The 24,850-nt window shown below is 31.0% G+C and overlaps 1 protein-coding gene across 3 annotated transcripts; it reads right to left on the reverse strand.

Moving 5' to 3' along the window:
* Positions 1 to 2,355: 2,355 nt before the first annotated feature.
* On the reverse strand, positions 2,356 to 23,982 carry HisRS (histidine--tRNA ligase). 3 transcript variants are annotated; one of them, XM_088269706.1, is made up of 9 exons: positions 23,826 to 23,982; positions 22,960 to 23,126; positions 20,744 to 20,956; positions 17,816 to 18,037; positions 15,073 to 15,279; positions 13,385 to 13,679; positions 6,636 to 6,736; positions 4,818 to 5,000; positions 2,356 to 4,205 (listed from the first exon to the last, which is right to left on the reverse strand). In XM_088269706.1, exons 2-9 carry the CDS (start codon positions 23,074 to 23,076, stop codon positions 3,966 to 3,968), a joined length of 1,578 nt encoding a protein of 525 aa, XP_088125832.1. In that variant the 5' UTR covers positions 23,077 to 23,126; positions 23,826 to 23,982; the 3' UTR covers positions 2,356 to 3,965. The 3 variants fall into 3 exon arrangements, with proteins under 3 accessions (XP_088125832.1, XP_088125831.1, XP_088125833.1); XM_088269705.1 differs by lacking the exon at positions 22,960 to 23,126 and adding an exon at positions 23,210 to 23,488; XM_088269707.1 differs by lacking the exon at positions 22,960 to 23,126.
* Positions 23,983 to 24,850: the final 868 nt, after the last annotated feature.

Consider the following 24,850-nt stretch of genomic DNA (forward strand, 5'->3'; position numbering starts at 1 on the left):
TTTCTAGTTTCCGTCGAGAAAATGGTGTAAAAGTCATAAGTAGGTAAGCACTGAGCAAAGAGTCAAGGACATGTGTTTTTAGATTAGTGTCAGCTATTTTGTCCTTATTGACCATTCAGCATAAACTTTCAAACAGAAACCAATGAATTCCCAATCAAATGAACATAATTTAAACAATCATACACCCATATTCACATGTAACGAAAAGTCCATACAAAAATAATTAGGCTGACCTTTACTGACTGTATCCTTTGTCATACTGTTAAAAATCACCATATTATCTAGTAAATTACCAGTGAAATATATGCAGCTTCAGTCTGTTATCATTAATGAAATTTCCAATGATAATTTACATCTGTAATAATAAAAAGAATAGTTTTGGATAATTTATGGAAAGCCATTTTCATAAAATACTACCTCAAGGGCGCTTCACTGTGATTTAATTGGGGAAAAGGAGATAATGGAAATGATTTACCATTTATAACAGATGCATTATTAGTTTTTTTCTACAGATCATCTCACTCCCACTGTTTCTAATCACTGGTGAAAGAGCATTCTATGCCATCGGTTCTCAACAGCAAAGGCACGCTCACCAAATTGAGTGCACTGGTTAGATCCCTTTGCCCAAAGCAGTTGCAGCTGATCAAAGTGTGAGATTTACAACATTTTGAGTGTGTCCAAATACTTGTTTATGTTAATAAGAGTTTCTGCTTAGTAAAAAGCTTCTTTTCATCTCACCAATAGATGTCTCTAGCCTATGAAACCCCCCACCTTTAATTAAGTTAAAAATAAAACCATGTCACTAGTTAAATGCTAAAAAAGCTTTTCTTCATACTCTATTTAAAAAATTAATGGCGGTAGTAGGAGAATAGCACCAATAGTGTTTTTATCTAAAATGTTTTCCTAACCGTTACTAATGAAATATTTTGCTAATCATCAAAAACTTCTTTGTGCACAAGCCTGCTTGTAAAATACCATTGTTTGACTGCAAAAAATATACACCATGATAAAACGGAAACCAGAACTTGGGATTTTCCATCATTAAGATGTTTCTAGAATGGACCAATAAAACCAACAACAACAAAAAAACTCAAAACAATTGAGAAGCGTTTCGGTTTTATTTTTTATGTGCATCATTATTTTATATAAAATGCTATACAATTTATTTATCATTTAGACTTGTGATGTTCATGTAAGAAAAGAGATCACAAATCTTACAGGTGCTTAAAATTTAGGTAAATTAAACGACCTAACTGTCCGCAGTCCATGGTATATTGATGATGCAGTGCTTCTAACTGATAATAAAGAAGACCTGCAGCCACCCAGACAAAGGTTTATGTGTGCTAGAAAAGTGATTTGTTGGTGACAAATCCAATGTTATGGTTTTTGATACAAAAAAGTAAATTTTAAAATTTCGTGGGCTATTTTTATTTTATTTTGTTGGTACACATGTCCCCGACAAATTTTGTTTTTTTTTTTTTAAAAATACATATTTCTGTTTTTATTATTTACAGAAATATGTATTTCAATTTCTTTCCGTGAGCTTGAGCGTCTCATTATTAGAAATAGGTATCAAATTGTGGCAGAGTGGGTTCGAACCGAGAAACTTTCACTTGAAAGTCCACGACACTAACCACGGGACCACAACCCGATATGTTAACACTATCAGCTATTTTGAATTTTTAGTTTGATTTTAACTAAATAAAGACTATATGTTTTCGGTATGCTTAGCGATTTTTTCGATATTGAAAAAAATAGATCAAAGAATCTGTATTGATTTTTTTGTGAAAAAAAGAGTCACTATTACGATACCAAAGTCCAAATATCGGAACATTTTTCTGAATCTCGAATTGTCCCCAATATCAAATCAGACAAATAAAAAGGTTTCCGCCATACTCTTAACTAAATTCATCTTACCATGAAATAACAACTTCTTTTTTTCCGCATCTGGATCAAGTGTTCTTCGTGGCACTCTGCTGCAGCATTATCTTGTTGTTAAGGGTGTGTAAATTCCAGGCCATATGTAGTATGTTATAACTATTTGAGAATTTAACCAAGAACCACATAGCTTCCTTATAACTACAGCACTACCATACCAAGTTTTTTAATGAGTATGGATTGTTCTACTCTTTTTTTTCAATTAAAAATAAAGAAATCTTCATCTCATTTCTTCGATTTCCTAGTGAAAAAATGTTTTTAAAAAATAATGAAAATCTAGTAAAAGCTCATTAATTAAAATGATTATTTAAATTTTGACACAATTTAAAAGATATTACTAAATCCTATTTTAAATTAAAGAGCTTTTACTGTAAGACTACCTGTCTTTAAAAAAAAATCTAGTACAAACAAATTAAATGTAAATTAAATCAATTTATTAAGTAAATATAAAAATTATCTGGTACATTCCTCAACATCATAACAGTAAGATATTTTTGAGTTCCATTTAATAATATTTCATATCTCATGTACATTATTTAATGGAAACTAAAACATACATTTAAATATGAAGTTTATAGCTCTTGATCGTAGGAAAAATTCCACTCCAAAATAACTTATACTAAAACTTATCTTATTACATATAAAGATAAGCTAAGGAAAATGAAGTAATATACATCAATGAAACGAAATGAATTGAAAATAAATTATTATAATTATTACACATTCATATTATTTAATTAGGAATACCCAAACATGCTTCGAAACAAGTTCAAATTCCGTCATATGATTATACTATATCGCAAGCAATTGTGCAGAAAAAAAAAATTGCGTTATCCGATAATTGTTTTTATCAAATATGTATATAAAACATTGTAACCAAGCGAGTAAAAAATATTGATTGGGTGTAGATAAAATAAAATGTGTCAAGTTTAAATAACAACATTATTTTTAACCTAATGTCTTACATTCGGATAAAAATAATCAAAACACAAAAGTAAAGCTGTACACCATGTTAATACGAAAGGAAAATGAACATCAGAGAGCTAGGGTTGTATGTACGTACATTTAGATTTTTACTGAAGTAAAAATATACATATACATATTTGCTAAAATTAACAGTTTTAGTGCTGAGATTATTCTTATATGTGTGCTAAAATTGCTACGGACTTATTTGCAAAAATGGTCCATATCAAATTTAGTTGACATTGTAAGGCAGAAAACAACAGATTGTACAAAAAGGCATTTCTATTTTTTACTGAAAATTAATTAAATTTATTTAATTGTGAATATTATTCAGAAATCGGAACTTTAGAAACGTGCACGCTGCAATACGAACATCCAGCTCAACTGCCAAATATACTAGTGTCATTATCAGTATATCAACGGCCACACTATTGGCAAATTATACCAGAGTCGATTTATCGACTATCTGCACTCGTTAAGTGTAAATGTTTTTTTTTTAGTAGAATAGGAGTTGTCACATTCCAAGTATGTATACAATTCTATTCAGACATGGTAAAAAATTCAGTCCCCTGTTCCACCATTAGGTATGGACAAGAGACAAAGAAAAAAATTAACTACAGTAAAAGCGTATTAACAAATGTAAAAAATATATATAAGAAGTGATATGCGGCGATGTTTCTAAAGCAAATTTTTAATAACAAAAGCAATAAATGACAGAAATTTATTTAAACTAATATGTTAATTTCTTTAGATTTTTTCAAATCTTTTACACATTATTTTTTGCTTATAATTTTATTTTCTAGGTTTTTTTTAGAAACATGAATAATTCAAATATTTTTAAATAATGGTTATATTCTAAATAATATCATCAAATTAATGAGCTTTTACTATAACGTGAAATGATCCTATACCAATAGAAAGGGCTTTTTTTCATTAAATCCATTTTAAATGCGCATAGATATACAAATATTACAAATATCCCTCTGATATACAAATATTGATTTGAAATTATATTCATTGTGGATTTATATTTTTAATTTCTTTAGTAAGCGTTGTTTGGGTGTTTAAGCTTCACCGTTTGTGAGTTGAATATTAGAATTAAACTGAGACAGTTTATTCCTGATGAGGTCCACCATTTCCTCCAAGGAAACTTCGACCTCTTCTCTCGTCTTGATGACTCTCAACTTGACAACTCCTCTCTCCATTTCCGACTCTCCCAAGACAATGGCGATGGGAATGCCGTTATCCTCACAGTGCTGCAGCTGTGTGAGCATCTTGGGATTCTTCTTGTACGATTGTTCCGCCTAAAACATGTTATAAGTATCTTATTTTTTGACATCTCAATATAGATGAAGAAGAATATGGAAGTCTGGGCATTTACGGGGCTTACGACCGCCATAGGCTGATTTGAGTGACAACTTTACACACGTGTAACATTCACCAATTCTACCCTTGATCGACAACCACACTACGCAAATTCTTGAAACTTCTATATATATTGTTCAAATTCGAAACATAGTGCTTGAATCACTAGAATTTCACTAGGGACATCTATGGTGAGATAAAAGAAGTTTTTTTACTAAGCAGAAATTCTTTCATTTGTATGTGATATCCAAATCCTGGATTATAATCACATACATGAGAAACGCTAAAAAATATCCTTTTCATTTTATTATCTTAGAAGATACTTATAATTTGACCGTGCTCAATACGTATCTTCATTTGTTAAGTAGTTTTTCATTGAGTTGGGAATATCGGAGTCTAGATATTTCAGGGTTTACAACTTGTCATTGCTTAGTTTAAAGTATCACTTTTATCTGATCGATCATAACAATGTCGCCAAAAACTTGTTTCAAAATAAATTTCAAGCAAAAATGAATGCAAAATTTCAGATTGGGAAAAAAGTTTATAATCACCTTAATGCCAGCATCCCACAATTGCCTACATATTTTCATTCTGTGTTCCAGGAAATTCTTCTGTGCTGAGGCAACATAGACTTCGACTTCTGCGGTGCGGACGGCCATCGCATTGGCAGCCAGTTTTGCTTCAATCACAGAAAATATTCTCTCCACACCTATACTGACGCCAACACAGGGCACCTGGAAACATCAATTATCCATTTTATTTAAAGCTTTATTTTTTTTAAAATTTAAGTCAAGTGTGTATTTTTGAATTTTTTGTATTTTATACTAACACTTTTATTCTAGTTCTACTTCTTATAATATCTATTGTATTTTTGCCAGTGCCCTTTACTATGACCTAAATTATATTGTATACCCACACACAGGCCATGCCTTTGTGGGATCTTTTTTGTATTTATATTTTATACATATATATTTTGTATTTGTAATTTATATGATGTTGTATAATGCAAAAGAATTTAAAATAAAGAAAACAAAATAGATATTGGATAGATTATAAAGTCAAAATAGTCTTGTTATTTGCACATACATTAAAAGACACACTCGAAGTTCAAAGAAAATAACGGTATCAAATAAAGTGTTATATCCGCAAAAAATATCTATAATCAACCACCCTACCTTATTAAACATATCGCTCACTCCTTTCAAGAACGTCATAAATCAAAAAGCTTGGTTTTTCAGGAGAACGTTTTTAAAGTTTAAAAATATAATATATACAATGTATTAAAAATAAATATCAAGCCACTTATTGAACTTTTTACTGTGCAACAGATCTTTTTAGGTAAAACCTGAAAGTTTTTTCTCCATTTCAAAAATATTTAGTATATTTAAAAAAATAATTAAACAATACCTTTTCTTCAAAATGCAAAAACAACACTTTCTGCCTTGTAGCGGGTAAATATTAAGTTAAACATATGCCTCTTTTGCTGGGATATAGTACATTTTCTGGGAAATGTGCAACGATATGGGAGTGAGCGATATGTAACATGCCCACAGAGTACCTGTCCAATAACACTAACCCATATTGTGTACGCGCGGTCAAAAAACAAAAATTATTATAAACAACATAGCGTACATTTCAGGTATATAAATACCCTTGGGGCAAGGAATTTGTATTACATTTGACGAGCCCAAGCACTGCTCGGGTAAATCGTATTCCGACTCATCAGTCCTGCTTTGCCCGAGTCAAATATTTACCCATTTGTTTTTATTGAATAACCCGAGCGGTGTTCGGACTATCTTGTTTCGACTTGTTGGTGACAATTTTTTAGACAGGCAAATTTTCTCGTCAAAATTCGTCAGTTAAATGGTTAAGGTTTTTTTTACATGTTACAGCGGGATACTGCCATATTGACTGTCTTTCAGTTTTACCGGCGTTTTTGCAATTTTTATTTGTTTTATCTTTATATTTAAAAAAAAACTGCTTGTTTTTTTATGTATAAATTGAGAAAAAATTTAAGATTGAGGTGGTATAGTTTAAAATGTCTGCTTTCGTAGTGTAGTGGTTAGCGCATTTAACTACCATGCCATGAGGTCTTGGGTTCGATTCCCAGGGAGGTCAAAATAAATACCGGATTGAAAAAAGTAATTTTTCACAAATATTTATTTAATAATACTTTGGACTGGTACCTAAAATACACAATTGATACACTTTGCCTTCATGTAATCAGCAATCAAGATAATACTGCTTTGACCTGATGCAGTGCCCTATGCACCATTGGGAGTGGATAAGTAGAAGAAGAAAATTGTATAATTTTGACACACGTGGAAGACATACTATAAAAAAAATACAATGAAGTTTGTTATACATACCTGCTTATTTTTCGAGTCAAACATGCCAACCAGATTATCATAACGTCCTCCGCCAGCTACTGACCCGACAGATAACTCTTCACCTTTCGCATTTGTTTCACCTTCAAATAAAAAAAATATTAAATGTATTAAATTAATTATGACCCTGCCGAATTGCATATCTCCAAATCGATATCATTCACTACGAGACACATATCACATATAAGAAGAATATAAAATGTGACCGAAATATGATTATAATATTTTTTTATTTTATTTTTTTTTTTTATTTTTTTTTATAAATCACAATTTTTAACATATATTAAAAATAAAAATAAAAAGTTATTTTGCAGAGACCCACCAAGCCACCTTGTGAGTCTTGTCGGTGGAGTTCTTTTTGCATACATTTTTTTATTGTTTTTTAACCATTTTAACCTAATATATACACACAAAAAAGGAGAAAAATTAACAATATAATCTTTTTTACAATGTTCATAAAATTAACTCTTGATCATTTACCCATTACTTTATTTTGCCTTTGTTCCATCTTTTATTTTGACCTCTAACATCCGTCGGCAACAAATTAAAAATGTTCGGAACGATATATTGCAGTGTTCGACTTCCATATTTATTGTTGATTCTTGGGACTATCAGACCTTCGTTTTGTGTAAATCGTGTATCATGGTTGTGTACTAGAAGATTTCGATATTTTTGTCTAGTTTGTTGCTCAACGATGATACTCATCCACAATATTCCACGTACCGGCAGTAATTTTAAATGTTTATATAGCAAGATTGGATTGTCCCTTTGATTATATATATGACTGGGTACAATTTTTTTGATTATGGAATATTGCAGATTTTGAACCATTTTTAAATTTGTTTTCGTCGAATGTCCCCAAGACTTAATTCCATATCTTATTAAGGATTCTACTAAAGAACAGTATATAATCTTTAAGGTTGGTTTAGGCAGGATAAAGTACAACTTATAAAACGTACTCCCTAGAGCCCGCAGACGATCACAGAGTTTTATAATATGCTTATAATATAACTTATTATCTATACATAAACCTAAATATTTAAATTCGCCCACAAATTCAATCCTATCGCAACTACAATTTTGTTGCTTTTTATTGTGCAAACAGTCAAAATTGTGTGCAATAATATTACCTATCTGTGCAAATTTGTTTGCAAAGTGAGGTGAACTAATAAACATACATTTAGTTTTCTTTGAATTGATTAAGAGTCCAAAATCATGCGCCCATTTTAAAAGCTGATTAAAATCATATTGTAATTTTTCTTTAGCTTCTAATGGATTTTCACTTTCTATGACTAAAGCTGTGTCATCGGCGAACACAAATCTATTTACATATTTAAATATTTTTTTCATCAGTGAGACATATATTATGTACAGTTTTGGTCCTAAAATCGAGCCTTGTGGAACTCCAGATAAATATTTTTTGTCTTTACTGAGAACATTTTTGATTCTGATTTTCATTTTTCTCCCCGTAAGATAATTTTTAAAGAAGTTTAGCAATTTTCCCCTTATGCCTATTGATTCTAATATACTGACCAGTTTTGCGTGACATATAGTGTCGAATGCTTTAGTAAAATCTATGAAAATAACAATAATGTGCTTTAAGTTATTTAAACTACAATTAATTTTATCGGAGAATTTTTGCAGCAGGTCATCACAACTGTTTTTCTTCTGAAATCCAAATTGATACTTGTCTATTATTTCAAATTTTTCCAAATATACGTCTAGATGAATCGATACATACTTCTCCAAAATTTTTTCAATTGACGATAGTAATGAAATTGGTCTATAATTATTTACGCATGAGTGGTCTCCTCCTTTATGTATAGGTCTTATTATACTATATTTTAGTTCGTCTGGAATTTGACCACTGTCCATTATTAAATTAACAAGGTGAGTTATAATAGGAGCTAGAAATAAATTATATTTTTTAATGTCGTACATCCTAATGTTATCTATACCTGTTGTTTTTGTGTTTTTCATTGATTTTATAATAATTGCGATTTCGGGCACCTTGGCTCTCGGCAAGTACATGGAGTGTGGTCTATGATCGAGTTCCATCTTGCTAGTTTTAATTACACATTGATGAGTTAGACTATTAACCCCCTCCTCGAAGAAATTTGCGAACTCTTCGGCTACTTCCACAGCTGACTTCGTTTTCATAAAATATTTTTCTAAGACAGTGTCACAGTCCGCTTTATTTTTTCTTCCCATCGCTACGTTTATTTCATTCCATGTAGCTTTGATGTTACTATAGCAGTTTTTAAATTTTTCATTGTAATACGCAGCTTTTGTTTTCAAAATAATCTTATTAATTTTATTTCTATACAGTTTGTATTGCTCTTGAAACCTTGTGTTTTTTGGTGAATTTTTCCATCTTCTCCATAACATATCTCTTATTTTGATTTTTTCTATTAAATCAGGATTTACCCACGCTTTTCTTCCTGTATTATTATCTTTTCTGCTCTTCAATGTTATTTTGCTATTTTCGTATACTTCATTAAAGAATATTTTAATTTTATTATAAAGAATACTTGGATCAGTTTCCGTTAATAAGAGATGCCACTGTATTTTCTTCATATTTAAATCGATATTTTTTTCCGCGAGGTATACATACTGTTCGTGTTTACTTTCTTGTTTTTTCCTGGAAGTAGAGATGGAGACGGCAGTCATGTAGTGGTCAGCAATAGCGCACTCCAGAACACAAGCTTGTAGTAGTACGCACTCCCTATCACGCACATAAATATGGTCCAAACACGAGCTAGTCGTGATCTGTTGTATGACAGCTTCCCTAGTTGTGTCATTTATGCATCTTGTCATGCCATGTGATGCCATCATATTTTCATATGTCATAACAACGGCATCCTTAGAGTCCATCAAATTTATGTTGATATCACCAATAAATATTATATCTCCTTTTTCTTTAATATTTTTCAACAGGTTATCAATTTTGTTGATGAAAATTAATTTATTCGTTTTGGGTGGCCTATAAATCGACAACAAAGTAAAAGTTTTTTTGTTTTCTAACGTTAATGTGCCCCCTACGCACTCAAACTCACTTTCGAGATCATATTTTGTTTGAGTAAATATTATATTATTTTTTATATAAGTAATAATTCCACCACCCTTTCTTTTTTTTCTGCAGTAGTAAAAAGTATTGAATCCTTGAATATTAAATAAGTTAATATCAGTTTCTTTTATGGATATTTCGCATATAGTAATAATATTAATATTATTTATACATTTATTCAAAATAACGTTTAATTCATCCCAATATTTAGCAAGCGATCTTATGTTTAATTGAATGCACGTGATACTATTTCTCTGAGTATTTTGAATCCATTTATTCAGACAAGTTGATCGTTCGTATTTCAGGTTACTTATTTCTGCCTCATCCATATAGTCATATAACCAATTGTCAATATTAGCAATATTGTATTTTTGCTCTCGCCCTTTGTTCCATCCTTTTCCTCAACGGGCATTCCGCACTGAAAGCCGTGTGCCCATTTAGACCTTGTGCACAGTTTACACATTTTGGCGATGTCGCCGCATCTTGCTTGCTTTTGCATTCCTGCGCCTTATGTTCCCCTGCACAATACGAGCACGTCAGTTTGCGCTCACAAAATCGTCTAGTATGTCCGTACATTAGGCACTGTAAACATTGCACCAGTGGCGTCTCGTCTTGTACCGTGATTCTTTGGAATCCTATGTTTACCTTTTCCGCCTGTACAAGATCTTTCCAAATAGTTGGATTAGTTTCAGCAACAACATGACATAATAGATCATTTCTAGTGCGTTTTTTGTATTTAATTTTAATGTCCGTTTCACTTATACTTTTTAACTGTTTGTTTTGTTTTATCAAATAATTTATAAAATCTTCTTCTTTGGTGTCATTTAGAACATTTTTAAAAATAAGCAACGGTTTCCTCTGACTAGCTTCTTCCACTTTGATCTTACTGTTTGTGGATTTGTTAATGGCTTGTTTAAGCGTTTTACTATCCTCTTTGCTTCCACAACTCATAATAATTTTTTTATTGGCCGTTTTCCTGAACTCTTCCACACCTACGCCTAGTTCACATACATTAATATTTGTTTTTATGACCTTGGCAATTTCGCTGCTATCGTCTTTTGGATCAGTTGATGATATTATGAGTGTGTGTCTTGGTTTACTTACATATACTTTTTTAACTGCGTCCACATAAGATAGAGAATCGCTCGGTTGGGATATCTTATTATCTTTAAATAATAATTGAATTATTTTGCTTTGTTCCAGTACTATATTTTTGAGATCTTTTATTTCCATGCTTAGTTCTGTGACTCGTTCGCTTAGCGTGGACACTATTTCTGACGTAGCTCTGGTCATTTCTACTGTATGGTATATATCGATATACTTAGCCCAGAATTGCTACAATAATATCACAGAAACCGCCGTATAATCACCTTTTCACTTTTATTATTTTATATAATATAATAAAAACACCTCACAATATACTACCAAGTACTTTATATAATTTATTGTTTACAACTTTACGATTTTATGTATTTTTAATTTAACTTTATTTTTGTGCGTCGTGCTCTTACAAAGGTCGAAACTCAACTGAACTATGTCTTTAGCATTTCTTTCAGACATTTTGAAAAAAAAATAATCATATATTCTAAAGTGTTAACATAAAAATAAAACACAAACTTTTTGCCATGAATGAAATAAATAAAAAAAATATCAATAGTGATCGATGACTGGGCCAAAAATGACAAAATATTTTTCCGTTTATAATAAAAAACATTTTCAGATTCCTTGTATACGCAACTGTAGAAAGGGTTTTTTACTATTATTAATATGGTATGTCTATATTTATGTGTAAAAAAAGCTGTACTCTGTAAAATCTTGACAAAAAAAAATTGGAAGATATTTTCTCTTGTAAAAAAAAAGGGTTTTGTGATATCGCTCACTCCTTTCAAGAACGTCATAAATCAAAAAAGGTCAATTTTCAGTTGTGCATGTTTTCGGAATGCCCAGAAAATGTACTTTATCCCAGCAAAAGAGGCATATTTTTAACTTAATATTTACCCGCTACAGAACAGAAAGTGTTGTTTTTGCATTTTGAAGAAAAGGTATTTTATTTTTTTAAACAAACTAAATATTTTTCAAATGGAGAAAAAACCTTCAGATTGTACCTAAAAAGATCTGTTGCACAGTAAAAAGTTACATAAGTGGCTTGATATTTATTTTTAATGCATTGTGTTATATTTTTAAACTCTAAAAACGTTTTCCTGAAAAATGAAGTTTTTTGATTTATGACGTTCTTGAAAGGAGTGAGCGATATGTATGATTTTTGTCCCAAAAGATTTAATTACTTTATCATTCCTTGTAACTTAATGGCATTTTTTTTTGTAAAATGCAGTTAGAGCAATGATTACAGTAGAGAATACAGAAAGTAGAGTGTACTGTCCCATATATTATTATTATCCACTCCACCCATTACTATCTTTAGTACTTTTACTATCCCAAAATGTTCCGCTAGTAACGGGATATAAGTATGTAATTTACCTCTAAAATCTACTACACACATTCCATATTAACTAATGAAATAAAAGCTTAAGATATCATTATTTTACCTTGTAGATCATCTCCAAGGATAGCATTAAATTAAATAAACTGTATTTTATAAAACAATTTTAAATAATCATAATAAAAATTGAGGAGAAATTTGAATATACATATTCATACATGTGACCTAGGCACAGGGAAACAAACGTGTTGAGTACACATTTTTTTGTATATTTAAAATTGTAAATACATATGTGTATTATGAAAAATAAATCAATGTGATAAGGACAATAGCACGTATTATCAATATTGTTTGACTCTTTGGTTTCCAAATAACCAAAACACGATAAGTAAACCACATTGTAACTGCACTATTTAAAGTCTATTTCAAATGTGATCATTCGTATCAACAACAATCACGATAATTATGATTTACAGATATTTAAAGACATTTAAATGAAAAGGATCAAGTACATTAAATAACTTTTATATCGTGGGTATACTGGTAAAAAAAACTTTAACTCTAAAATCCGTGTTTGAATAATCCCTGTTATTTAAAGCTTTTAGCCTGAATAAAATACCCGCAACTAAACATTAATGTTGAATTTACTTTTAAAACCACATAAATATGACATTTCAAACTACTCTCCATCATCCCATTAACTCCATCTGGCCGTATTTTATAGAAAAGAGAAAAACATTATAGTTTTATCATCAAACGGAATTAAGATTTCAAATATAAATTCTGGAATATTTAAATCAATTTGATCCTAACACTGGAGTGTTGCCATAGAGATGCTATGCATGGTTTGCTATATTAAAAAATTTAATTAAATTGATGGTTAAAAAATAATATATTTTAGACTTTTTTTTTAATTACTTAAAGTGACTCTGAAATCTAGCTACGGATTATGCAACACCACTTATCATGTCCCTACTCGGGCTTCAACTTTATAAGTTTCATAGCCTATGCCTACTCGTGAGTGGATTTACTATTTATGTTTAAAGTTACTATAATTTCATGTAATTCATGAGTGAAAATTCTAGGCAAAAACACTCGCTTATATCTTTACTCTCTTCATGTCCCAATGTATCATGATGAATGAAAAAACTAAAGGAGACGTGGGTATCCAAGAAGTCAGCTAAATGAAATATTTACAAAAAAGAGACCGCTTTAATTAATTACCTTTGAGAACAGCTTCATAAATAACGCCAGTGTAATAGTCCAAACCGCGAGCGAGACTAAGATCAAATAATACTTTTCCAGTGAGACCGTAGATCTCGCAATAGGTGAGGAGCAGCTTGATGGCCTCCAGCCCTTCCACTGCCGCCTTGGACTTTTTCAGTTTGTCATGAGCGAGCAATGTCTCCACAAGTTCTGCGTTCCCGTGAAGGCGCACAAACTCCCCAATACTGTCCGTAGCCTCGGGAGTGAGTCCCTTCTCATCAATCATCTCCTTGCGAACATCTTCCCAGGAAGACTGAAATGAGTGCAAGGGTCTAAATTATTTTGAAAAATACTACAAACTCTTAAGGTAGAGACTGACCGGAGCATTTCGTCGTAACATAACGTCGTAACATCACTCGCTCAAGCATCACCGAGCATCCGAAACTATGGATGGAGCGCTCCGCTCGGTGTACTGACTGCCGAAATGCTCACATCGTAACGTAACACGTTACGACGAAATGCTCCGGTCAGTCTCCACCTTTACAATAAGAAAGGCTGAGAAACTTTAAAGATTGCATTTAAAGATCTGATACTAAATCAAATGATGCAGATCTTTGAGATAAGTCTGACTCAAAACAATCATAATTTTTTTTTTAATTTCATTCGTAATACTAACCTGACACATTGTTTGTGGGAAACGCTTAAAAGCGTTTTTTACATACTATTGGTACGCGGGAAAGTGGGACACGCTTATAAGCGTTCTATTTGCTTACTTTTGGTAGAGCACAAGAGATAGCAAAAAACATTGTACAGATCGGAATTGGGTTTGCGGTTACTTGTGATTAGTATACTGAGAGTCCGGCGGCAGACTGTCTGAGTATAGTTAGGGTCGGGGTTGATGAAAAAACCACCCGACAACAATACGCTAATTAATTTATTTCGAATGTATTCTTATTTATTATTATTACTATTGACTTTGCGAAAATTGTATGTTTTGAATACATTTGTTGAAAAAAAAAATATATCAACTATTCTAGATTATTTTTGGCAATTAATTTTTAATAATAAGCTTTTTTAATAAAATGTGAAGATGTGTTTATACCGGGTTTCAATTTCAATTACATGAAGTCATCACTATACATCAGATACATTCCACTCAAGAATCCAATTCTAATTAAAAAATCCGGAGAACAGGACTGATCACCTTGCTTTTGTTTAATTAATAAAAAATTTAACACTGCGTTAAATCAATGTGGTGCTTTATGCACCATCTAGATAAAGGTAGGCATCAAGATAAAAGAAAAAAATCATATATATTTTTTCAAAATCAGAGTGATATATCGCTCATTTGTGCATGTTTTCGGAATACCCAGAAAATGTACTATATCCCAGCAAAAGCGGCACATTTTTAACTTAATATTTACCCGCTACAGGGTAGAAAGTGTTGATTTTGCATTTTGAAGAAAAGGTATTGTTTAATTATTTTTTTTAATGTACTAAATATTTTTCAAATGGAGAAAAAACATTCAGGTTTTATTACCTAAAAAGATCTGTTGCAAAGTAAAAAGTTCAATAAGTGGCTTGATATTTATTTTTAATATATTGTACTACATTTTTAAACTTAAAAACGATCTCCTGAAAAATCAAGTTTTTTGACATATGACGTTGTTGAAAGGAGTGAGCGATATGTATATAAATATACCTACTTTATCTAATTTATCAATGGAAGAACAAGCGGCTCTGAAATTTTCTGCTGGCACTCCACACGCTTCAAATATTCCATCAAGCAATCTCCTGTGGTTGATCTTAATGACGTAAGTTCCAATATCCAGAACATCCATTATCTCAGCAACAACTCGGACACATTCCGCATCCGGTATCATCGCATCATAGGATCCAGCTATGTCAAAATCCTGTAAACAAACAATATAAATTACAGATACCTGAATTTCAAATAAGAAATATTGACTAGCAATTTTAATAGTTTTTTATGATGATTTATGGATGGAAAGGAAACAAAACAGAATTAATCATGTATCTTATTAACCAATAAATAATATACATCTGGTCTGTAATAAAAACTACAAATCAAAATATCAACATTTTCAGGGGAACCAATAATTTTGTTTTTCTTTATTATTTGAATTGTAGCTTCCAATTGCAATACATATTTCAGAATATTCAATCAGGTAAATTTACAGAAGTAACATTTTATAGAGCTTTTATTACTTTACTTTAAAAAGAGAAATATTTGTGTTAGTATTTTTATATTATATTTGTATTATAAAAAAAAATACTTCATTTTCATACTATTTCTGTGAGCCTAAACATATAATTATTAGAAGTAGGTATCAATTGAGTGGGTTCGAACTGAGAAACTCTGACTCAAGAGTCCTAACCCCACATTAACCACGGGACTTCAACCAGACACTATCTTAAAAAGCATATATTACTGAAACTGGCCTGTTACTAAGAAGAATATTCAGACCGAAGTCGCAAGAATTTGAGCAATCTCTGCTAGCACATATGCATGCAAGATGAACACATTCCGTGGAAAGAATATGCCTAGCTTGTACATATGTGCTATGCACTTTGTGCTCAAGACAAAAAAATAAATCTGAGCATTGTTAGTTTTTTGCAATATGATAATATTTATTCATTCTGTTGCATTCGGACCTTAACCTGAGTAAGATTGTTTTGCATAGTAAAAGTGAGTCTATATGTGCAGTTGTGATAATATTTGTCACATGAGTTGTTTTCATTGTGTTATTGTAAGAACGAGCCCTCGCATTGAGTTATGAGTACTTAACGACACGTGGTATAAAATAATATACAATATTAATAATTTATTATACTAACAAACTAACTAACCATCACGCCACATTCCGCAGGGGTAGGCAAAGAGAATAGAATACCATACCACTCTGTCTTTGCAAACATTATTCGCCCCTTCCAAGTTCATACACCTCCTCATACATATCCGCCGATTATTTTGAGTCCTAACCTGACCGCTTTCAAGTATTTGACATACCTGATCGTGCCAAGTTTTTCTCGGTCTTCCTCTGCTCCTTGTTCCAACTACATTCGCCTCATAAATTTGTTTTAGCATTCTTTCCTCACTCATATGTTCCACATGTCTAAACCATCTCAACATACCTTTTTTAATTTTATCGATAATGCTTATCTAAGCTTTGCATTCCTTCTTTATTTCACCATTCGTAGTACTACATTATTATACAATTCAATAATTTTAATATATTCGGAATCGACGTGTTTTGATGGGTTTTTTTTTAAATTGGCAGTGAATGTGTTAAAAGATTGCTTGCAACTTGAAGGTCGGCATTTGGAAAACATCACATTTAAAAATTAAATCCACATTTGTGCACTTAAAAAAATTAGTTAATAATATGTATGTCTTTAAATTTTTCTAAAATATTGAAAAAAACCTATCTGCCACTGGACACCCTGCACCATCAATATCAATGTCCTTAGAAAGGTCAATATTTAACCTCATAGAGTACATTTTATTTGAACAGCTGATAGATATTTTTCGAATTTTGTGGGTGGCAAGCAAAATATAAAACCAGACATGAAAAACACAGAGTAGTAAAATGAAAAGTATTCATCGGTTGATTAACATATACATGCTATATTTTCCATAAAATATTTAACCTTATATGGAGCCTTTTTCTTATAATACTATCTCAAGGGCGCTATAAATACTTGAATAATGATAAGATGATGATGATAATAGATTTTTTTTAAATAAAACATTGTCTGTTGGTCTCGGGGCATTGAGTAGGCAACTAGCTATACTCGGCCATGAGACGCTATGGCTCAATCTGGTTAAATAGAAAATATTTTTTTAAAGTATGTTTGATTTCACAATGCTTGCTTGCAATGTGAAATAATAAAAATGTTAAAAATGTACACGCTATCTGCAATGAGCAATGTATAGTATTGCGTGGTTGCTGATATGTTCAATAGAAGGTGCTGCCATAAAACAATATATTTAAAAAAATGTTTTAACTCGTCACATATAAAAACATTCCCATATTCTAAAGCAATGTTGTGTCAAAAATTTCAAAGCAATCAGTAAATTAATTTAGGAGATTGAAGATTCTACTGATATTTACATTTTTTTTTATTTATTATTATTTAATTTTCACTTCATGAATACCATTTTTCCACAAAGTGACTGCCTTGTCAATTTACATATTTATTAATATGGATAGAAAAAAAATATGCACATATTCAGATGCAACGTTATGCTAAAATTTCAAAACAATCGGTGAATAACTTGAGAAGATTTAAGATTTTCAACAAATTAACATTTAGATTTTTTTTTTAAAAAGAAATGTTTGTTTTAATTATTTAAAAAAATATTCAATTTAATACTATATCTAGGAGCCTATATAGATATATCTTTATATTTATATTTGTACTTACACACTGATAGAATTCCCTATATCTTCCTCTAGTCATGGCCGGATTGTCTCTTCTATAGACTTTGGCTATGTGGTACCGTTTGATGGAGCTTACTTTATTCATAGCGAGGTAACGCGCTAGAGGCACGGTCAGGTCATATCGCAATGAGAGAATCTCACCGCCTTGATCCTTTAGGTCATAAATCAATTTGGAGTCTTCACCATATTTTCCCGTTAAGACTTCCTGCATAAACAAAACGACAATGGTAGAGTGAAAAATAGTTAAATCAAGTAAAATCAAAATAAATTCATCGTTGAACAACAAACTAGAAACAAAAATAAAAATCTTCTAGTACACAACCATTATACACGATTTACCCACAACGAACGTTTGACAGTCCCAAGAATTAACAGTAAATATGGGAGAAGAACACTTCAATATATCGTTCCAAACATTTTTAATTTGTTACCAAAGGAGGTAAGAGGTCAAAATAAAATATGAAACAAAGGCAAAATAAAGGAATGGGTAAAATATCAAGAGTTAATTCTATGAAAATCGTAAAAAAAAAATTATTAAAAAAAAATTCTTTGGTTTTTTCATATGTATATTAGGTATTACTCATTTTTATCGATTGTTGCGCGGTATGATCGATAATCCTGAAATTATCCGGAACATTGGTCTGTATGTTCCCGATAGTTACCTAAGACAGCGTTGGCATAGATTGTTTCACATTCCTATACACAGGACCAACCTGCCGATGCTTATGCCTGTAGGAAGAGCTACCGCTATATTGAGCAATATCTCATTGGATATTGATCTGTTCCATGTGTCTGAAGGAGTTTTCCGAAGCGGGATTCTTCTACACCTTTAGCAATAGTTCTTGCATATTTTCGATTTTTGTATGTATTTTAATGGATATGCTTTAAATTTTTTAGTTTGTAATGTATATGTTAATTGAAAATAAATTAATTTAAATTGAAATTGAAAATTGAAAAAATAGGTTAAAATAAATTAAATAGATAATATTTAGTTATCAAAAATAATAAGTATGTATTTAACCACTTAATGATTTGAATGAGCAGTGTTCGCGGACAATTCGAGCACTGTTCACATGTTTCAACTTGTTTGCGTTACATAAGACAAACAGTCAAACTGACCTCGTCAATTTCACCCACCTTTGGTTCTGTTTGAGTTTATTGGAAATTTAAAAACATTTTGAGTCTGTATAAATACTTGTTGAATAAATATTTGGATACTGTAAAAATGTTGTACATAAAATAAATGGTAAAATTATAAGCTGTATAAATATCAAAAATCATATTTTCAGGCGTTTCCCAGTATCCAAATAAAAGGGTCTCTGCTAAATAAAAGCTTTCCCAATCCAACCATAGATGGCTTCAGTGAACTCGCATGTACAGCGTCATAAAATTAATTATATATATGCAGGAGTTTCAAAAATTCAAGCAGTGTGGTTGTCAATCATGGGTAGAATGGTGAATTTTGCATGTGTGTAAAGTGATCATATAACCAGCCTAAGACAGGTCATAAGCCCTGTAAATACCCCGACATCCATATTCTTCTTCATCTATGTTGAGATGTCAAAAATGATGTTGGGAATTCTTCAATAAATGACCAAATTATAACTTTTTATTGTGTTATTTTATATTATATATAATTATCCTTGTTTTAATTTTTTTATACTAGGATATGTTTTTTTGTGTTTTTTATTGCTTCTGTTTTTTTTTTCTTGAACTGGACAACTTTTAAATTATGTAAGCTCTTAAAATAAATTTAAAAAAACTGGTATTTTTAGTTCTATTTTGGTGAAAAAAAAAACAAGTGAACAAGAAGGCGGGAATTTAACAGCAATTTCAAATAAATGATACTCCTTATCTATCGATGTTGATTGCAGAGGCAGTCATAAGACATAAAAACAACGTATTGTAGTGAAAGTGAGCAAAGTTTAATGGACCATAATATTACTGATAATTGCACGGTATTACATTATGCAATAGATATTGCGAATTACTGCAAACCACAGAGAAATAAATGTATTTTTTCAAACTGTAGTCATCTGGTTTATCATGTTGTATTTATTTAATCATTATTACAAATCAAAAGTTGTAAGTTAGTAACTAAAATTTAAAAAAAATACATTTGGGTGAATTTTTTTAAAAATTAGAGGAAAGAATATTTTTAAAATTTATACATTTTTACCTTGTAAATACCACTATAATATAGTGGTATTTACCAAAATTTAAATTAATAATGGTACAATTGGTAAATTGGTAAATTGAAAAATGAAAAAAAATATATTGAAAACAAAAAGTTTTTTTTTTACAAAAGCACTGTTCCCCACATCAAATTCGTTAATTCAAACTCTTTTCTAATTTGAAATAAGAAAAATTATTATTTATTTTTTTATGAACATTATTTTGAACAACATTTTCAGTGTGTCCAAATATTTGTTCACAAACCTGGGTTTCTCCACTTAGTTATTTTACATTTTTGTCATCTCAACAAAAGTGAAGAAGAATATGGAAGTCTAGGCATTTACAGGGCTTACGACCTGCCATAAGCTGTTTAAGTGATCACTTTATGCAAATGTAACATTCACCATTCTACCCATGATTGACAACCACACTACTCAATTTTTTGGAAGTGATAGATGTATTTATCCAAAGGGTAGTTATTAAAAAATTTAATAGATGTCACTGTGATGAAGGAATTATATGGGAGGGTAATATGGATGTATGAATTTGGAAAAGTCTTTGCACAGAGTGGCAAAATCCCCAAAATCTTCATATTTCTTTCCCATTCCGTTAAACAGTCTTTGTGAGACATCAATATTTGTTTTTTTCAGTTTTTTATCAAAACTAGACGGTTTGCATTTTTTTCTTCTCGAGTCCTAGTTTTAATTTTCAATAAAGACAAAATATATATTTGAACCTTCAACTCAAACACTGGAGTGTCAATAGTCTCGGCACCGTGGCGCTTGAAGACGGTGACAATCTTATCCAAGACCCCCATGCGGAGGGCCATCTGCTGAGGGGAGTAGTCCCGTGTGCCCTTTGGGGTTTTAAGGGTGAACTTTTGAATGACGGCATCTTCAGTTCCCAGGGATGCTTTCAGCTCGAGCAATTTAGCAACCTCCTCTGCGATCTATAAACAACGCATTTTTATAGACACATTGTAAAATTATCAATTAATCAATACTGAAATGAAAAATAAAACTACTGCAACTAATAACGTCAAATCAAAACAATTTATCTAGATACTTTAACACATCTTATACAGCAAATGAAAATTCTTCACACCTATTTAATGTGACAAGAATCCATCGTGGCGTGGTTGGGTAGACACTGGACTACAAAACTGGCATGGCGGGTTCGATTCCCGCCAATTGCAAAATAAATTCAAGAAAGATTTCTATTGGTGTTTGTGATGTATTATTCACATTAGCCTTCCCTATCCTTACTATTCTACCCGCAGACAAATCTCTACAAAGTAAAGGCTTTTTTGCTTAACCCCTATTAACTCGACCAAACCTTGATGCCCATAGTTATGATATAGACAAAAGATTTGCTATATGTATTAATTTTAAATCAAACACAGATTTTTTTGAGTCTACTAAGTTGTATTTTATTAACAAAAACACATAAAAAACTATATATGTGACAATTGTTTCGCCTTGTTAGGGCATTATCAAATGAATGTCGAATTGTCACAATATAATTTTTTATGTGTTTTTGTTAATAAAATACAACTTAGTAGACTCAAAAAATCTGTGTTTGATTTAAAATTAATACATAAATTAAAATGGAGTTCTACAAATTAAACGCCAAATCAATAAATAAATAAGATTTGCTTTGTTAAGATCAATATTTATATTTCCCTGTTGAAATCCACCTCCATAATATAGTGGTTAGAGTATTAAGCTACCATGCTGGAGGTCCCGGATTCCCAGGAGCATCGAAATAAATATAAGCAGATTTTCACTCTTACATTGATTTAATATTACCCATGGCTGGTACTTAAAGCGCAAAGCCAATTATTTTTTTTCGTGTATTTAATGATCAAGATAACACCGCTTCTATATGATGCAGTGCTCTGTACACCATTGAGTGCAGATAAGGGTTAGAAGAAGAATGTAAGTATATTTATTGCCACTTTTAATTGTATTTTGAAAGGCAAAAAAATATATACTGATAAGATGTGTTAATATGTTCTCAGGTTTGGTTCTAATATCACCTCTTTTATTTTACAAGAAGTTTTTTTTTATTAATTTCATATTGATTAAGATAGAAATCAAATACTAGGGCTTATGAATAATAGAAAGCAAAAATCATAAAAATACAAAAACATTCAATTGCATGAACAAATACTGTTCTATGTAAAAAAAAAAAAAAACAATTAACACAATGACTGCCAACGGTCGATTAAGTGTACTTATAAAAGTACAATGCATAGGAAGAAGAAAAAAACAATTAAGTTATTTAAGTTTTGTTATGTATTTAACTATTAGGAAATTTACGCAACCAATAGATGTATCATTATGACAACAGTGTCAACGATAGGTAAATGATATGACACTATTAATTTAATAGCTTAATTTTTTAAAGTAGATGCAAATTCTTTTAAAAACATTTGCTTATATTGTCACTAGCCCTAAAGCCACAATAGTAAGTTAGACTAACATCAAGAGTTTGAGTCGATCTGGTTTAGGTCAAATTTTGACTTTGATCCATTTGCAGTGGCGAATTTTCTCAAAACATTCCTAAAAAATCTCCCAATTAACATAAAACAATTAATGTGTTTATTTATTAACCCTGAAATGTATCTTTTGGATATTGTATAATATATAAATATTAAAAAATATCTTTGTAGTCCAAAACAAACATTTTAGATTTTTTACACAGGTAAACTGTATTAATACTAAGCAAACGATATTCAAACAACATGCGAAAAGTCATGATATAAAATAAAACAATCATTCTTATCATGAAATACGTTTAGGCTTTTTAAAATAGTTGGAAATCTGATTTACGCAATAAGGTATAATTTCTGATTCGGAAATAAGAGATACCATGACTTAACGCACATTCTCTTGCGATTGCATTAATTAATATGTGAATGTTACAAAGAAATAAAGACAAAATCATAACCTGATTGCGCAATACAGATGTTGAGAGGTGATGTCTATTAACATTGCCACTGACTAGCGATTTCTTTAAAGTTATCAGCGAGTTAAACGCCCTTAGCCCAAACAATGCCCGCGACATCGTCCAGTTGTGCGAGTCAGACGATCGTGAAAAGCGACAACTTCTCAGAACTGGATTCCCGAAAAAAACATATTGAACCGAAAAATACCAAAAAGTTAGAACTAAGGAAATGACATGCTACAAACACTCTCACCTGCTCATCCAAACTTTTATTTTTAAAAAGACTTTCAATTTCTCTGGGCAAAGAATCTGAAGGAAATTTATTTCTTTCATCAGTTGTGAAGTTGCCTATGTGATTATACCATCTCAAAATGTGGTGGTAACTATTTAAAGAATTATCTCCTTTTTCTATCGAACAGCGAATTTCGCTATCTAATTGAGTAGGGAAATATCCACAAATGTAACTGCGATGGGAAAGGTATTCATTTAGTTGTCCAAAATTATTGAATTCAACCTCGGAATTTGACTTTCTCTAAAACAATTACAATAATACCGTTACATATTTTGAAAGGTAAGTACAAACTACTCTATAATTACGTATCAAGGATCAGAATTAACTATTACTTGGAATGCAGTGACGTGAATAGCCTTGATACTTTTTTTACTCGAGTAGGTTAGGAAAATTGCACTACATTCCGCATTGGGAAGTAAAATATCAAATATGACTATGTTTAAGAGTTTCATCATCATAAGATAAGACTTTAATATTTTTTTAAATTAACATAAAGCTTTACAGGATGAAATAACGAATTATTAACAATACAGTATCAAGTGTGTATATAAATATGACAAAATATGTAAAAACGCACCTTATCTTTCGAAGACTTCGCAGATTTTAATTTACGCACAATTTCGCCTTGTGCTTTAATTTGTTCTTGTAATAAATCACTATTTTCAGTCATTTTGAAAGACAAATACTGACACAAAAGACAAGCCACATAGCCAACGCAAAATGAAATGGAAATTGAAAATTGACAAGAAATGAGAGCATGGCTTTTTGTGTTGCCAGCTAAAAACGAATAAATGAATATTTAGGAAATCAGTCTGAGCTCCTACTTTGAGCAAAAAATAAACAACGTCGGAAACTCCCCGCAAATGTGAAACGATGAAAAAAAGCTTTACATTTACTTCTTAATAACTGTTTCCGTTCACCATTTTCAAACATTTTGGGTTTCGTACATAGTTTTTGCATGGGATTCATGCATTCAGAATTCCGAATGAAAAAAAACGACCATTTGCGAGTAGGCTAAAATAGTGATGAAATAATTGAACAATTTTATTCGAGATTTAAAATTTAGCAACACTGAAAACTGAGTCCAGCACACGGGCGGTTTTTGCATTGCTCTTATGTTTTTTATTGTATTTTTTTGAATTATTACTCCAAACCAGACCGTTTTCAAGTATTTGAACTTGAGCTAACCAAATGTTTTTCGGTCTTCCTCTTATAATAAATTTGAATAAGTTATAAAGCGTAATTTTCGTAAAATACTGCCTCAAGGGCGCTTCACTGTGAATGAATTTGGGGAAAAAAATCTCTTCTCATATTTTTAGCTATATTCGCTTTATAAATTTATTAAACTGTTCTTCCCTCACTCATTCGTTCCACATGTCCCAACTATCTCAACACATTTTTCTTAAATTTAACGATAATGCCAATCCCACCCAGCCTTGCATTATTTCCTTATATCGCCATTCAAACATCTTTCATACATCGTTTTACCGCACATTCATCTGAGATATTACATTTGGACTGTATTCAGTGTAATTTCATTCTTCTTTTACTAACTCCATGGTTTACTTCTATACATTACGGTTGGTATCAAGACTCCATTAT

The sequence above is a fragment of the Brachycentrus maculatus genome, unplaced genomic scaffold (assembly GCF_059751285.1).
Source record: "Brachycentrus maculatus isolate JH-2025_06_01 unplaced genomic scaffold, ASM5975128v1 h1tg000361l, whole genome shotgun sequence".
NCBI classification, from domain to species: domain Eukaryota; kingdom Metazoa; phylum Arthropoda; class Insecta; order Trichoptera; family Brachycentridae; genus Brachycentrus; species Brachycentrus maculatus.